At 31.1% G+C, this 18,844-nt stretch overlaps 1 protein-coding gene across 1 annotated transcript in view; it reads right to left on the reverse strand.

The window, feature by feature from the left end:
• The window catches only part of LOC113378632 (E3 ubiquitin-protein ligase highwire-like), a 374,874-nt gene that overhangs the window by 302,915 nt on the left and 53,115 nt on the right, over nt 1-18,844 (reverse strand). The window contains 11 exon segments of the mRNA XM_026619187.1: nt 854-1,060; nt 2,794-3,029; nt 3,092-3,326; nt 4,606-4,707; nt 7,087-7,218; nt 8,611-8,946; nt 9,003-9,185; nt 10,256-10,456; nt 12,657-12,749; nt 13,571-13,755; nt 13,928-14,109. Of these exon segments, the coding sequence (XP_026474972.1) occupies nt 854-1,060; nt 2,794-3,029; nt 3,092-3,326; nt 4,606-4,707; nt 7,087-7,218; nt 8,611-8,946; nt 9,003-9,185; nt 10,256-10,456; nt 12,657-12,749; nt 13,571-13,755; nt 13,928-14,109 (2,092 nt within the window).

Genomic DNA, 18,844 nt, shown 5'->3' on the forward strand with positions numbered 1-18,844 from the left:
TATATATATACAAAGATATCTATGAACTCTTAATACTCAAATTTTCTCATATATTATCTTTAGTTTATAATTTGTACACTTGTAATTATATTGTATCATTGCCTTGTGCGTTGAATAAATAAATAAACTAGCTGTAATTCTGTCTTGAGGCAATTATGGCATCGTGCCTTAAGGCAAATTGCTGGAACTTCCCGTACCGTAACAAAATGTTCGAGGAATACTAAATGTTTCTGAAATATTTTCGATATACAAAAAACTAAAAAAAAAAAATGGAACAAAATTTTTTTTCCAAAATCAATTATTTTATTAAGACAAGCAGAAAGTTCTTTGAATCATTTAAATCGGACGCTTAGTTCTCTCAAAAACTGCCATTTTTTACATATTTAGCTCCGTATCTTCAAAATGGCTGGGTCTGCCTTTGCCAAAAACTAATAAACACTTCTCCCAATCATTACTAATTGAATATTTTTAGATCATTCAAATCGGATACTCTGTTCTCTCAAAAACTCGATTTCTATTTTCTGCACTCTTTGCTCCGTATCTCCGAAACGGCTGGACCTGCCTTCGCCAAAAACTAATTAGCTCTTTTCCCTATCAATAGGAATCGAATGTTTTTTGAACCATTCAAATCGGTTAATCCGTGCGCCCGAAAACGTGACTGGAAATTTGTATCCACACATACATACCCCCCCCCACACACACACACACTTCTGAAGTATGCCAAAATATTTAGAAACCTTCAAAACGTCGAGAAATGTAAAAAATTTCAATTCCGATTTTCGGCCCATTACAATAACTTACCCTACGGAAAGTTAATAAATTTGTATTATAATAATTGATGAATTCTACTTACAAAATGTAATATCTCGAGTTCGTAATCATAGCATCCGGATCCTCCATAAATCACAGCCCCTACGGCAGAGAGACCAGGACGATCGACCGTGAAGCAAATGGCTTCGGGTGCACCATTTCCTGTATTCCAGGTTCTTGTCTGGTTGCATCTGGTGAAACGGGATGGGGTGCAGAGTGGTGCTCGGCCGCAGGCTCCTATCAAATCCTCCTAAAGAGAAAAAAAATATAAACTTGTAGTGGATCACTTATTAAAACTTGATCAAACATTTTGATGAAGATCTAGGTCGTCTTTGTCTATTAAATTTAAATAAAGTATAAATATAAAAGAACCATGTCTTGGTTTGCAGTCAAAAATTTTGAATTAACTAAAACTTGAACTGCTTTAAAATAAATAAAACCTAGTGGTGTATGACATCGTGCCTTAAGGCAAACTTCCCGTACCATAATGAAATATTCGAGAACTTTAAACGTTTTCAAATGTATTATTACAAATACTGTAACTTTCTATAATTTTGCTATGTTGTTATATTTGAGCAAATCAAATGTAAATCATAAATCAATTCATCTCCAGAACATTAACAATCGTCATTTCATTTCGAGTTCAATTTCAAAAAAAAAAATGTTGTCTAATTTACAAATTGAAAAAGTGCTCCCGTATAGTCACAGTCTAAACACATTTGCAAATAATTCTGTGAGACATTTTCACTTATACTGTGCTTAGCTTGGCGGCATTTTCACATTTTTCAATAGTTTTCACCAAATTGGAAAAGTGCTCCAGTACATAAACAGTCTAAACGCACTTGGGTAAACATTTGTACCAGAGTAGCGCTTAGACTGTGCTTAGCTAGCCTGGGTAATTTTTTGAATTTTTAAACCAAAATTACAAAAATATTTTATAGAAAATAAAACTAATGGGGCGCATGGCATCGTGTCTTAAGGCAAATTGCTGGAACTTCCCGTACCAAAAATTATTATTTTTTAAAAAAACGATTAGCATTTTTGAAAAAATGTTGCTTCGAAAAAATTAGATTTTTGAGAAACTATAAATTTAACAAATAAATTAATTTTTTTTGAAAAAAAAAATTATTATTGAAAAAAAAAATTTCTTTTGACCTATTTTGCAAATTCTGAACTTTTTTTCAAAGCAAACGTACTGCTTTAACAGCATAGAGACGAAATGTCAAAGCGCCGCGTCGCCGCCTAACGGATAAACATTGGTACGGAACCCATAGGAATGTAAATAAAATTTATACTTATTGTTAAAATCTCTATAAAATATCTGATAATTTGATGTGCATATGTCTAATGATCATTTTTGACCGCCAGATGTCATTTTTTTTACTTTTTTCATTAGATCTCCGAAACCGCTAGACCTACCTTTATAAAAATTTGATCAATTCTTCACCTTGTCAATACAAGTAAATTATTAAAATCAGACGCACTGTTCTCTTAAAAACTGAGTTACCATTTTTGGAACTTTTTGTCCCGTATCTTCGGAACGGCTAGACCTGCCTTTGCTAAAAACTAATCAGCACATCTCCCTATCAATAGGGATCGAATGTTTTTTAAACCATTCAAATCGGTTGATCCGTGCGCCCGAAAACGTGGACGAAAAAATGCAGACATACAAAACACACACACACACACATCCATTAGTTTTCTGAGGTATGCCCTTTAAAAATGTTCAGAAACCTTCAAAACGTCGAGAAATGCAAAAATTTTCATTTTCAATTTTCGACCCATTACTATAACTACCCCATCGGAAGTTAATTTATTAAAACTTGAGCTGCTTGAAAAAATAAAAGTGTTTCTCTAAATCTTTGCAGTACATTCTAAGTGGAAAACATTGAAAAATGGCATTACTTGATGATTACGTTGATATAATTTTTGAAAACTGATTTATTATTACAGTCAAGTAGTCCATTAAATATTTCTACTTACATCTGTCCCAGTGCACTGATAAGCCAATTCGGCAACAACTCGTGCAAGCAAATGGCAACTATTCTTGACCAGACCAGAATCGCGGTCCAGGCCGGCACCAGAACCTAATTTCTTGCTTGTGATGCTGGTTCTAGATTTATTTCCTTCGCCTGACAATTGTAGAGAATTTGGTGGTTGTATCGGTTGAATCTCATTGCAATTGGAATTCATAGCCGGATCGTTAGAGTTATTCATACCTGTGGAAATTATGAGTTATATGTTATAAACATAAAACGTTATTATAACTATAATTTCCTACCTATATTTTCAATATAATTGCTCCTCTTCTGAAACTCAGACATTTGTTGTTGTGTCATCGATCTGATGGGTTGTTGGACAGTTCTGATATTCTGGTTTTCACCGATAATACCAATGGTCTGTCGCTTTTGTTTTACTAAGTCAAGAATCATTCGCTTAACTGGTAAAGTTACAATGTCCAGTAATCTGTCCAGGACGTCTTTGAATTGCCAGCCTACGAAGTCGTTCTTCTCCAACTTAAAAAAAAAGAAAAAAATATTGTTGAAATAGTAAATAATTGATACTTTATATTTAATTATTTACCATTATTTAAAACTATGATATTGTTATGAAGGAAATGAAAACATTGTAAAGAAAATGAAAAGTATTTTATTACAAATTGTTTTTCTCTAACTGTAAATAAAATTTAAACTAGCTGTAAGTGGAATTCTGCCTTGAGGCAATTATGGCATCGTGCCTTAAGGCAAATTGCTGGAACTTCCCGTACCGTAACGAAATGTTCGAGGAATACTGAATGTTTTCAAATAGATTATTATAAATATTGTAACATTGTCTAATATTTATAAGAATTATATAAACTGAATTGCAGAGTTGAAATTATTTGTAAAGTATATTAGAACTATAGTCAAAATTAAAATTAAAATCTGAAATATTTTCGATATACAAAAAACTAAAAAAAAAAAATGGAACAATTTTTTTTTCCAAAATCAATTATTTTGTTAAGACAAGCAGAAAGTTCTTTGAATAATTCAAATCGGACGCTTAGTTCTCTCAAAAACTGCCATTTTTTACATATTTAGCTCCGTATCTTCAAAATGGCTGAGCCTGCCTTTGCCAAAAACTAATAAACACTTCTCCCAATCATTACTAATTGAATGTTTTTTAGATCATTCAAATCGGATACTCCGTTCTCTCAAAAATTCGATTTCTATTTTCTGCACTCTTTGCTCTGTATCTCCAAAACGGCTGGACCTGCCTTTGCAAAAAACTAATCAGCTCTTTTCCCTATCAATAGGAATCGAATGTTTTTTGAACCATTCAAATCGGTTGATCCGTGCGCCCGAAAACGTGACTGGAAATTTGTATCCATACATACATACACACACACACACATCCATTTTTTCTGAGGTATGCCAAAACGTTCAGAAACCTTCAAAACGTCGAGAAATGTAAAAATTTTCAATTCCGATTTTCGGCTCATTACAATAACTTACCCTACGGGAAGTTAAAAATTGAATATTGTCGAAATACTATTTAGAATTATTACTTGTTTTCTTATATTAATTTATATTTAATTTATTTTAAAAATTTATAATTATGAAGTTATAATATATACAATAATGTATGCTATAAAATAAAATAATGGAAAGAAAATGAAAAAAATATTATTATTGATTAGGTTTGCTGATGTATAAATCTTTTTTATTGAAATTATAACTAGCAATCAAAATAATATAATTTTAACAGCTATTAAGAAGTTAATCATTTAAATAATTAAATAATATTTATACTAACATGACTTCTGTAAGACATCTGTTCGACCAGTATCGGATAATGATGTCCATCGATTCCAGTAACCATGGGCAAACCAGCATTGTCCGAAGGACTCAATTTTGACTGAAAAATAAATATGAATAAATATTAAAACTAGTTGTAAGTGGTATTTTGCCTTAAGGCAAGTTGCATGAACTAAATAAGAATTGAGATTTATGTATATTTTTTTCCTTTGTACATTTTTCTAAAAAGTGTGTATGTAGTATATTAAATTCCATACAAATACTCTAATTCTCCAGCATCTCGCGTAGTAAGTATCGATGAAATCTCATTATGGAATGTAGTATAATGCTGAACAAACTCAAGTTCTACACTTGTTTCCATACAAAATTTAAATTTTCAAAGCATTACTCTGTATCAAAGACAATCTAATCATGCATAATTTGCGAATCTATTGTTGGTCTGTTACTGTTACTGTTTTTATTATTATAAATAACCAAATAAATATTTCAAAACCTTTGCAATGTTAGTATTATAAGACTGGCATGTTCAAAATATTACAACCAGAGAAACTTATATTTTTTTCAAATTAAGAGATAACTAGTGGGGTGGGTGGCATCGTGCCTTAAGGCAAATTGCTGGAACTTCCCGTACCGTAACGAAATGTTCGAGGAATACTGAATGTTTTCAAATAGATTATTATAAATATTATAACATTGTCTAATATTTATAAGAATTATATAAACTGAATTGCAAAGTTGAAATTATTTGTTTCAACAAAAACCTAAAAAAAAAAAAAAAAAAAAAATGGAGCAAAAATTTTTTTTTCCAAAATCAATTATTTTGTTAAGACAAGCAGAAAGTTTTTTGAATCATTCAAATCGGACGCTTAATTCTCTCAAAAACTGCCATTTTTTACATATTTAGCTCCGTATCTTCGAAATGGCTGGGCCTGCCTTTGCCAAAAACAAATAAACACTTCTCCCAATCATTACTAATTGAATGTTTTATAGATCATTCAAATCGGATACTCCGTTCTCTCAAAAATTCGATTTCTATTTTCCGCACTCTTTGCTCCGTATCTCCGAAACGGCTGGACCTGCCCTTGCCAAAAACTAATCAGCTCTTTTCCCCATCAATAGGAATCGAATGTTTTTTGAACCATTCAAATCGGTTGATCCGTGCGCCCTAAAACGTGACTGGAAATTTGTATCCACACATACATACACACACACACACATACACACACACACACACACACACACATCCATTTTTTCTGAGGTATGCCAAAACGTTCAGAAACCTTCAAAACGTCGAGAAATGTAAAAATTTTCAATTCCGATTTTCGGCCCATTACAATAACTTACCCTACGGGAAGTTAATAAAAGCTTCTGGTAAACTGTACACTAAATACTGTAAAGATAACTTGGGTAATCTTCATGACCAACGTGTTTCAAATCATAAATTCAAAAAATTTATATCATTTAGAAACTCCTACTTCCTAACTTAATAACTGCATGCATTTTATTCTTCGGCCTTCCAATTATAATCGCAACTGCCGAAATAAATTTTTCGAAATATCATAATAACAAGATATCATCACTTAATAAATCAGTTTTTGAAAAAAAAAATGCAAGGAGAGTGAATATATGTTTAGAGTCATTTGTAAAAATTTCTGGAAATTTGCAGATGGATAAGGCTAAATAATTTTTTTTTTTAAATTTTAGGCATTTTTTATAATAGGTTGTCAAATATCTCCCTTCCGCCTTTTTGTATTATAAACCAAGAGCAAAAAAGCGGAAGGGAAATATTTGACAACCTATTATAAAAAATGCCTAAAATTAAAAAAAAAAATATTTATTTAGCCTTATCCATCTGCAAATTTCCCAATATTTTTACAAATGATTCCAAACATAAATTGACTCTCTTTACGTTTTTTTTTTCAAAAAACTGATAAGTGATGATATCTTGTTATTATGTTATTTCGAAAAATTTATTTCGACAGTTGCGATTGTAACAAGATATCATCACTTAAATCAGTTTTTTGAAAAAAAAAACGTAAAGAGAGTCAATTTATGTTTGGAATCATTTGTGAAAATATCGGGAAATTTGCAGATGGATAAGGCTAAATAAATATTTTTTTTTAAATTTTAGGCATTTTTATAATAGGTTGTCAAATATCTCCCTTCCGCCTTTTTGTATTATAAACCAAGAGCAAAAAAGCGGAAGGGAGATATTTGACAACCTAATATTTTGTGAAAAATCGTTACTCTTCATAAGGAGGCCCCCAACCAAGTTTTGATATGAGGAATGAGGGATATAGTAATTTTTTTTTAAAAACCCAAACATTTTCAAAAAAATAAAAAAATCGACATTTTTTCTTGTAACTAAAAACACACATGATGTTTGGTGGGAGAGGAGGGTTCAAAAATACTTAAAAAATCGGTCACGTGATTATTGGACGCCCCCTAATATCAAATAAAATATTTTCATTAAAATTACCTTATGACAAGGCTCTCCCAAGCCTTTAGCTGAAAGCACTGGTAAAGTGGACCTTAGACGCACCGAAGGTGAACAAAGGGCTTCGAGTACAGCACTAAGAAGTCGGGCAGCACTGTTATAATTCTGATGATCCTGAAAACAAAAAGAAGAATGAAAAAAGTCAAAACATAGAAAGTATGTATGTATATTTTTCGAAATAATTTATTCTCGTTTATGGGCAAGAGATAAAAAATTTCTTAGAAAAAGCAGAATGGAAAGAAAAAAATTATGCTACAAAAAAGTACAAACAATGGAAACATACTGAAACTAGTTGGTTTGGTATTTAGCCTTCAGGCAAGTTACATAAACTTCCTGATATGTGTAAATAATCGACTTAATCAAATAAATGCTAAATAATATACTTCATTAATCCTAATTTTAGCAAAGTTTGACGAATTTTTAAGATTAAACTACTTGTCGTAAGGCCGTAATATTACAGTAAGTTCTATAAGACCATAATGTATATCTCCAAAAAAGTTCCATGAAAATCGGCTTAAATTTTTTTTTCAACAGTTAATTACAAGAAAACGGTTCGGTAGATTTTCACCTAAAACTAATCAGTACCATTCCCAACTAATATCTTTCGAACAGTTTTTGATTTTTTAAAATCGGTTCGGTAGGATGAGCTTAAATGTGGACGAAAAGTTTAACACTTTTTTCCAAATTGCAAAGAAACGGCTTGGCAGGTCGTCACACAAAACTAACAAACGATAGTCCTCACCGAAATACATCAAATGGCTTTTAAATTTCTGAAATCGGTTCAGGTGCTTTTGAGAATACGTCGATCAAAAGTTTAATTTTGACAAATGTCAAAAAAACGATACCGATTTTTGCAAACTTTGACGAATTTTTAAAGCTAAACGAGTTGTCGTAGGGCCGTAATATTTTAGTATGATATAGAAGACTATGGTATCTACCGTCAAAAAAATAATCATAAAAATCGTCGAATTTTTTTTTTTTAAACTTTATTACAAGAAAACGACCCGGCCGATCTCTACCAAAAATTAATCAGGTCGATTCCCAACCAATATCTTTCGAACGATTTTTGAATTTTCAAAATCGATTCAGAACTGCGTGCTAAAACGTGGACGAAAAACTTTTTACTTCTCTGCTATTTATGAAGAAACGGCTTGGCCGATCGTCGCACAAAACTGATAAACAATAGTTCTCATTGAGATACATCGAATGGCTTTTAAATTTTTGAAATCGACCCAGCCGTTTTTGAGAAAACGGCGATTTACGGCAAAAAATCTGTTCACATATACACACACACACACACACATGCTTTTTCCAAATTTGGTCTCATTCGATTCAGAATGGCTCGAAACGTCGAGAAAACATGAAATTAGCGAATCGGATTTTTTGATGAAAACATAAACTTCTCCTTCGGGAAGTTAAAAAAATCTCACATTATACCAAATAATATTTTATGAAACATTGAAGCATTTGATGTTTACTATAAAAATATAATTCAATTACTATTACCTTGTCCATTTCCACCAATAGGTCACACAAGCACTGCCACTTCAAATTAGCAGTCGGGTAAAAAGCATGATAGCAACCTATGAAGGTTTTATGGCACTCCTCCAGCAGATCCTCGGCCATCGAGTTCAGTCTCGAATGGTTCCATGAATTACCATGAATCCCGGTATGGTTCTGGAGAGTTGTAATCACACTGCTGTTCTTCACCTTCGATTTACCAGATGCATTCTTTCCACAGCCATCAGTTTGGGCATCGCTCAGAATTTGCATGAGTAATAGTCTCACGTCTCCTATGCATTCGGCTAGACTGAGGGACTCTTGGGTGAATTTTTTAGACACCTAGTAATGGATATATATTATATATGTATACTATATATATAACAGATATCACCTACCTGACTTGGATAAATATCATTAATGTAAATCCTGAGCAATCTCAAACAAGCCTTGCTGATATAAACCAACTTCTCCAATTCCTGAATAACAATTGCCAAATTATGCGAATTAGCCTGATTCATAGCTTCGATGGCTCCCGCTTTGAAAGTGGACCAGCTCCATTGCAATAGAGATATCAAAGCCTAGAAAAAAATAAGTCGATATTATTTCAAGAAATGTAGTCTAGTCATTTGGTGCAAAAAAAGGCTGTTGCCGGTACAGTACTCCGGGAATTCTGAAAATTGGTAATCTTATAGATTTCGAGGTGCTCTTTACGAAAATCAACTTTGCCACCTCAAATTTGAACGGCTAGTTGCCGCCATATTAGAAAAATAGCGTCAAACAACAGCTTTTTTAAAATATCTCCTTTCTGGCTGATTCTACGATAAAAGTACGATGTACGAATTAAACTAGATGAAATTTCCTACAATTCTTTAGAAAACCGTTTTTTTGTAAAATTGATAGTTTGAGAGTACGGCCGCCTCAAAGTCTTTGCTGCTCTCGCCGTAGTATCAAATCTCTCCATATATGACAGCACTTTGAACTTGACCATATTCCTTCTAATAATTAATATTTTCAATGTTAAATTAAGCGACTAAGATCTAGAAATAAAATTATTCAAATATTTTTCGTTTTTTTTTTTGCTGATTTTTTAACACTTCAATGGCAAAGTAGCTATATAGTAAGTATAGTAAGTAGCTTGAAGTGTTAAAAAATCAGCAAAAAAACAGAAAAATATTTGAATTATTTTATTTCTAGATCTTATTCCTTTAATTTAACATTGAAAATATTTATTTATTATGAGGAATGTGGTCAAGTTCAAAGTGCTGTCATATATGGAGAGATTTGATACTACGGCGAGAGCAGCCAAGACTTTGAGGCGGCCGTACTTTCAAACTATCAATTTTACAAAAAAACGGTTTTCTAAAGATTCGTATGAAATTTTCTCTAGTTTAATTCATACATAGATACTTTTATCGTAGAATGAGCCAGAAAGGAGATATTTTAAAAAAGCTGTTTTTGACGCCATTTTTCCAATATGACGGCAACTAGCCGTTCAAATTTGAGGTGGCAAAGTTGATTTTCGTGAAGAGCACTTCGAAATCTATAAGATCACCAATTTTCAGAATTCCCGGAGTACTGTACCGGCAAAAAGACCAAATGACTGGACTAATGCTGGTGAATATTTGTTGTTAATATTTATTATACTGACTTGGAAGGCTTCCTTGCTAACATTTCTTGAAAAATCTTTGCTCAGTATATGGACTGGTGGTTCTAAAGATAGAGCATTGTTTTGTCTCGGTGGCACTTGGACTTCGTTGGAGATGATTCGATAGTATATTACAGGTATCTGGCCAGCGTTTACGTCGGTTCCGTTGTTGGATTTTTTGGAAGATTTGAAGCTGAATTGAATCTGCAAAAAGAAAGAATACATATATATATATATATATATATATATATATATATATATATACTAGCTGACCCGGCAAACGTTCTGCCATAAAAAATATTCCTAGTATAAAATGTTTAGTACGAAAATAACTAACTGGTTGCAAATGTGGTGCATAGTGAAAGGAGCAGCTAACAAAAAATATATGAATAGTTTACCCACTGCAAAGCACGCCACATATAAATGTCCCTTAACATTTTTTGCAAGTGCCAACCTAATCTAAAGAAATGTCAGGATTTTCATATATTATTACAGCGCTATTTATCAATTCAGTAATTTTTGAAGTACGAATCAAAATCAGATGTAAAAATATGTGGCATGACCAGCGAATTAACAGATTGAAGAAAAAATGAGATAGTGAAAAATTTTACAGCTTCGCCATAGAATTGTGTGATATCTATAGTTTCATATCAAAAGCTCTTGTATCTTCAGATTTTAATATTGAATCTTTATTTATTTGCAAAAATTGCTCTTTATGCAAACCATTTAGAAACTATGCACTGTTTGTGGATGGTTTGGATGGACAACCCTTGATAAAAATACATTTTTTTTAAAGTAATTTTCATCCATTATCATAAGGATATAATTTTAATGTAAAATCTATCCTTTGCACTCTTATTTATTTAAATTTATGTTATTATTTATCATTATTGCTAGATGTTAAATTATTTAACAGTTGTAATAAATATTGTATTTAAAAAAAAATCATAAGGTCAGAAAAATATTAATTAAAATTCAGTTAACAAATCACTCACTGACTGAAAGCTTGATAAAAAATGATATACTGTGGTTACTAAAATAGCTATTATGAAATAGAGATTTGTAGAAAAAAGGTGAAAGTTTAGAGTTGTATGCTTTTTTTAATTCCGCATTATAAAAATTAACCCTTTCTACTCGGATGCCGCAGGTGGTAGACGATCCTTGATAAAAATAAATAGTTTTTCAAAATAAAGAAAGTTTCATGTATTTTTCAATTCCAAATTATAGAAAATATATGAAGAAATTAAATCATAAAATTAAAAAAAATTGTTTGTCCGCCCCTAGACAACCCTTGACAAAAATAAATAATTAATGAAGTAAAAAGAGTTTTATGTATTTTGTAAATTCCGCATTAATAAAATTAAAATAGAGAAAATTGACCTCAAAATTGAAAAGAATTAGGCAATTAAGTAACCTAAACTTACTTAACTAAACTAACTAAAATTATGTCAAAAATATTCAATGACTGAAGGCGAGTGAAAAATTTATTGACTTACTAAAATAGTTATGAAAAAATAGGGGTTTGGTAAAAATAAATTAAAAGTTTAGGATTGTATGTATTTTTTAATTCCACATCATAAAAAAATAAAAACAAAAAAAAATCGTCCGAAAAATTAGGAGTGGATTACTCTTAACATTTAGGGGGATGTTAGATGTTGTTCGATTCTCAGACCTTCCCAATATGCCCACAAAATTTCATGAGAATAGGTAGGATATTAATCACAAAGACGGCGACATGAGAATTTCATATATATATATATATATATATATATATATATATATATATATATATATATATATATTGAATGGTAGAGTCTTGGATTTGTGTATATTTTGTAAAGTTTCGAACAAGAATCCAAAAATAATACAAAATAAAAAACAAGAAAAGTTTTTAAAAAAACAATTTCTTTATTTAATTATTTGTTTATTGTCGACGTTTCGGAACTAGGTACGTTCCATCTTCAGGACATCTGTCAAGAAACATGATCTTGATGAGATTTTAGCAAACAATATGTTTAGGAAAAGAAAATAGATTTTTCTTAAATAATTAATTAAATTGTAAAAAATTTTTTTATCATTTTATCATTTTTATTTTGAACATATTATCATATTTCTGTACATTATTATATTTTTTACAATTTAATTCATTATTTAAGAAAAATCTATTTTCTTTTCCTAAACATATTGTTTGCTAAAATCTCATCAAGATCATGTTTCTTGACAGATGTCCTGAAGATGGAACGTACCTAGTTCCGAAACGTCGACAATAAACAAATAATTAAATAAAGAAATTGTTTTTTTTAAAAACTTTTCTTGTTTTTTATTTTGTATTATTTTTGGATTCTTGTTCGAAACTCTACAAAATATATATATATATATATATAATAAATGATTTATCGTTTACCTGATCGTCAGTAATGACGAGATGCTGTCCTGAAGCTCCACAGTCACTCGATGGTCCACTGACTCGAGCCCAAGCTAAGTACCATCTATTAGCCTGAAATAAAAAACAGAATAGTAAATTTATTAACTTATCCAGGATCATATTCCGAAATCTAATATTAAAAAAAACTTAAGTGAACACATATTTTAGAAAAAGTATGCCACAGAGAAAAATTGAAGTATTGCAATAGTTACATCAAAAAAGAATGCACACGACAACTTATTAATATTAATTAATATTTTATTAAGTTTAATTTGACTAAAATGTTAAGACTAATGAGACATTTTTTTAAAAGGTTTGCTTAAGTATTAACATGTTGAGAGTCGGTCATTAGGGAAATTAGTCTTAACGAAATGTGGTCGAATATAATTTAAACAAAATTTATTGAAACATTTTAAACAAAAATGTGGTAAGTGTGAAACGTTGCCAGCCTAAGTCAATGCCAGTTGAACGAAAAGGACAGAAAACTTGGCACAAGGCTCAACATGTTGAAATACTGAATTAACAATAAGTGGTTGTATGAATAAATTCCTCGACTGACTATGAAGATGAACTTGATATGTGTCTCCTTATGTGTAATATTTCTGATGACAGAATATACTAGAAAAAATAAATCCAGTTTAAAATTTCTAATTTATTGTTTAATTGAAAAAATCTTTATCATTATTATTATTATTGGTTGAAATTTAAAGACTGTTTATTTTTGCTGAATAAAAACTGTGGCAAAGCAAAATGATATCGATCTACTGATAAAAGGCACTATCGACCTGAACTGTAAAAATCTCAAATATTTATCAACGTTTTGCTACTAGTACAACTAAAAATTAAGTAAACAAGAAGTAATGATATTATAGTATTAATTTTATATTTTTTACCTGTATATGTATTGGTTCATCAAACAGAATCGGTTTCTTGGTTCTGGGGGCGCACTCGTAGGGAGCTTCTTCGGTTTCTGCAATTAATTCACCATCGGTTTCTTGCTCACCGCCTTCCATACCCAAATCTAAAAGTTTTATCTTGCCAGTGTATTCACCACGTCCACCGAATAGGCCAAAACCACCTACAAGAAAAAAATTTAATAATATAGAGTTTAAATACTCGTGTAATAAGGATACCAAATCAAAGATAAATTCTGTATATAAATTAATAAAATAAATAAATAAATTTTATGACTTTCAATTAATAATTTCAAGAACATCTTGTAATATATATTTAAATCAATTCTCCCTTACCAATGATGACTTCGGTTTCACACATAAACCTGATGGCTTCGACAGCATGTCCAGAATAGCCCCAGCCTCCTCCATGACTGTCGAATCTGTTCACAATTTGATAATCGTCTACGCTCAATGGTTTGGATGATGATGGTCCACCAGGAGAAGATGTTAAGGCCAACTGCTTCTTTACTGATAATCTGGTGAATAAATAATATACATAGTAGTAATGTGCTAAGTCGAATAAAGTGATTCGAATAAAATAAAACAACCTGATTCGAATCAAATTTGGCTTGATTCGAATAAATTGGTATCGAGTCGAGAAATATTTACTGCGATACAATATGTATAAAACTAGTGAGGTGTATGGCATCGTGCCTCAAGGCAAATTGCTGGAACTTCCCGTACCGTAACGAAATTAACATTCAGTATTCCTCACTGAATGTTTTCAAATAGATTATTATTAATATTGTAACATTGTCTAATATTTATAAGAATTATATAAACTGAATTGCAAAGTTAAAATTATTTGCTTAAAGTATATTAGAACAAAACTTCTTTGAAAAAAAAAAATTTGAAGAAAAAATTTTGAAACAAAAATTTTTTTTCCAAAATCAATTATTTTGTTAAAACAAGCAGAAAGCTCTTTGAATCATTCAAATCGAATGCTTAGTTTCCTCAAAAACTGCCATTTTTGCACATTTAGCTCTGTATCTCCGAAACCGCTGGACCTGCCTTTGCCAAAAACTAATCACCCTTTCTCCCCGTCATTACGAATTGAATGTTTTTGGAATCATTCAAATCGGATGCTACGATCTCTCAAAAACTCGATTTTTATTTTCTGCACTCTTTGCTCCATATCTCCTAATCGGCTGGGCCTGCCTTTTTTCTGAGGTATGCCAGTAAAATGTTCAGAAACCTTCAAAACGTCGAGAAATGTAAAAATTTTCAATTTCGATTTTCGGCCCATTACAATAACTTACCCTACGGAAAGTTAAAAATCAATTTTAATAAATACGAATATAAAAATAAAAATATAAATTAAATCATGGACTTCAATCGATTAATACGATTTAACCAAATCAATCGATTTCAATCGATTTGATAATCATATTTATCCATATAATATGCATAATGATGAATATTAGAGATGTACCGACTCAAGAAAAGGTATTCTACTGAAAAGTAAATTAAAACTCTACCGACCAGCAAATTTTAATATTCATCTGGATTATAAGAAAGGGAGTCTACTGACAAACAATTTAAATTGGAAACCAGAAGATAAGAAAAGGACTGATTAATGTTTTTAAAAGGACTTCGTCCACAAGCAAGCTTTATTAAAGTCTCGATTATATAAAAGGGACTCTACTGACGAGCAAATTAATTTGAAAAAGGGACCTATTAACAAGCAATTTAAATATCGATTTAGATCTAGAAAATAAAGAAACTCTATTGACAACGAATTTAAACGGCAAACTGGAAGATCAAAGATGGACTTCTACTGATAAATAACTTAATTTTAATCTAGAAGATAGAGAAGACTCTATTGACTAGCAAATTTTAATTTTGATCTAAAAAATGAAGAAAAGGACTCTAATGACAAGTAATTCAAATTAAAAACTAAAAAATAAAAAAGGACTCTAGATTATAAAAAGGAGACTGCTGATGAACTATCTATATTGAGGACCAGAAGATCAAAAAAGGATTGGCAAGCAAACTATTTTTAGCCTGGAATATATAAAAAGTTATCCCTTTAAAAGGGGAAAACTTCAAAATGAAAAGAGAACTCTACAGACAAGTAAATGTTTATTTTGATCTATAAGATTAAATATGGACTCTACTGACGAGTAAATTAAAATATGAACAAGAACATAAAAAAGAAACTAAAGATAAGCAATCTTTAATCTTGATTTAGAAGACAAAAGAAGTCTCTAGTAACTGTAAGATAAAGAAGGGTCTCTACTGACAAATAGATTTTTAATTTAGATCTGAAATACAGAAAAAAGTAGGTTAATTCTGATCAAGAATATAAAAAAGAACTCTACTAACGTGGAAATTAAATTGAAAACTATAAGATACAAAGAGAACTCTACAGACAAGTAAATGTTCATTTTTAACTTCCCGTCTAACAAAAATCGAAAATGAAATGTTTTGCGTATCTCCACGCTTCAGAGATTTCTGAACATTTTGGCACACTTCAGAAAAAATGAATGACTGTACGTGTGAAGACAATTTTTCGTCGACGATTTCGGGAGCAGGGATCAACCGATTTGAATGGTTAAAAAACATTCAATTACTATTGATAGAAAGACGTGCTGATTCGTTTTTGGCAAAGGCAGGTCCAGCCGTTTCGGAGATACGAAGCAAAGAATGCAGAAAATAGAAATCGAGTTTTTGAGAGAACGGAGCATCCGATTGGAATGATTCAATAAGCATTCCATTCGTAATGTTGGGGAGAAGTTGTGGTTAGTTTTTGGCAAAGGCAGGTCTAGCCTTTTCGGCGATACGAAGCTAAATGTGCAAAAAATGGCAACTTTTGAGAGAACTCAGCGTCCGATGATTCAAAAAACTTTCTGCTTGTGTTGACAAAACGATTGTTTTTGGGAAAAGAAATTGTTTTTATGTATATCTGAAATAATTCGGATTTTAATTCTAATTCTAGCTTAAGTTTTTAGCATCACTTATACACTGCTAATAAATAAATAATTTTCACTCTGCAATTCAGTTTATTTAATACTCATAAATATTAGACAATGTGCTTCATTTTAAATACTAAAGCTCTTATATTTTGTCTATAAAATAAGAATAATGAAAGTTACAGAATTTTTAATCATATACTTGAAAAAATTTAATATTTCTGGAATATTTCGTTGCGGTACGGGAAGTTCCAGCAATTCGCCTTAAGGCAAGATGCGATACGCTTGCGCCATTAGTTTCAAAGTTACACACGCCGCACGCACCATCTCTAGATCACTAGAGCATTTAAAAATAATTAAAAACTTGCAGCGAATATAATCGGGGCGCTGAATATAAAGTCGCTTACAAAAATTTACCAAATATGACACAAAATAAAATCAAGGGGGTTGTTCTTTTTTTATTTATTTTTTTTCGATTTTGAGATTTTTTGATATTATGAAAGCTAAAAACCTTAGAATTATTTTTTAGAAAAAATCATCTCAATATCTATTTTTTTGACGAAGTTATAGATATATATATATATCTCTATATGTATGATCCTCTGAAACCCGTTTTTTCATCGCTCCGGAGCTATTGTATGCCAGCTGCTCTCTTTTTCATTGTAATACCTCATGCACATGACCTTTTTAATGTGTCAGCATCTTTGAACACCATGGTGTATTTAGTACATTAAATTAAATGGTGTATTTAGTACATTATATTAAAAACTTTAAATACGTTTTTCTCAAATTGACTTTTTTCAATGCGGTGCCACAAATAAAAAAAAAACTAAGTCGGATCGACTTGCATTTTTAACTTCCCGTAGGGTAAGTTATAGTAATTGCAAAAAAATCGAAAATGAAAATTTTTATATATCTTCACGTTTCAGAGGTTTCTGAATATTTTGGCATACCTTAGAAAAAATGGATGTATGTGTGTGTGTGTGTGTGCGGATACAAATTTTCGTCGACGATTTCGGGAACACGGATGAAGCAATTTGAATAATTCAAAAAACATTCGATTCGTATTGATAAGAAGACGTGCTGATTAGTTTTTGGCAGAGGCAGGTCTAGCCGTTCCGAAGATATAGGGCAAAAAGTGCCAAAAACGCTACCTCTGTTTTTAAGAGAACGGAGCATCCGATTTTAATAATTCAAAAAACATTTTACTTGTATTGACAAGATAAAGAACTGATCAAATTTTCATAGGAGCAGGTCTAGCGGTTTCGGAGATATAACAAAAAAAGTAAAAAAAAAATGCCATTTGGCGGTCAAAAATGATCATTAGACATATGCACATCAAATTATCAGATATTTTATAGAGATTTTAACAATAAGTATAAATTTTGTTTACATTCTTATGGGTTCCGTACCAATGTTTACCCGTTAGACAGCGACGCGGCGCTTACGCGCTTTATATTTTGTCTCTATGCAGTTAAAGCAGTGCGATTGCTTTGAAAAAAAGTTCAGATCTTCCAAAATATGTCAAAATAAAGAAAACATTTTTTTTTCAAAAAAAAAAATATTTTTTTTTTTTTTAATTTTTTTTTCAAAAAAAATAATTTTTTGTCCAATTTATAGTTTCTCAAAAATCTTATTTTTTCGAAGTAAATTTTTTTCAAAAATGTTAATCGTTTTTAAAAAAATAATAATTTTTGGTACGGGAAGTTCCAGCAATTTGCCTTAAGGCACGATGCCTTAATTGCCTTTTAATTTATTTACCACTGCAATACCTAGTCCCCCTACCTCAAACAACTTTATAACATTACGCAAAAAAAATTGCGAGGCTTCTCGTCCCAAAAAGGGCCCTTTTTGATACTTTTTTTTTAAAAAATAGCTGCAATTTTATTCCTTCTTGCTTTTTTTCGTTTATTTTAGTAGTGGGACTGGATTCAAACTTCTTCTTCAACCTAGTTTCGTTTTTAACTTCCAGTAGGGTAAGTTATTGTAATGGGCCGAAAATCGGAATTGAAAATTTTTACATTTCTCGACGTTTTGAAGGTTTCTGAACGTTTTGGCATACCTCAGAAAAAATGGTTGTGTGTGTGTGTGTATGTATGTATGGATACAAATTTCCAGTCACGTTTTAGGGCGCACGGATCAACCGATTTGAATGGTTCAAAAAACATTCGATTCCTATTGGTAGGGAAAATAGCTGATTAGTTTTTGGCAAAGGCAGGTCCAGCCGTTTCGGAAATACGGAGCAAAGAGTGCAGAAAATAGAAATCGAATTTTTGAGAGAACGGAGTATCCGATTTGA

The sequence above is a fragment of the Ctenocephalides felis genome, unplaced genomic scaffold (genome assembly GCF_003426905.1).
Source record: "Ctenocephalides felis isolate EL2017-DRISC unplaced genomic scaffold, ASM342690v1 CF-g0.4_SCAFFOLD_01886, whole genome shotgun sequence".
NCBI classification, from domain to species: domain Eukaryota; kingdom Metazoa; phylum Arthropoda; class Insecta; order Siphonaptera; family Pulicidae; genus Ctenocephalides; species Ctenocephalides felis.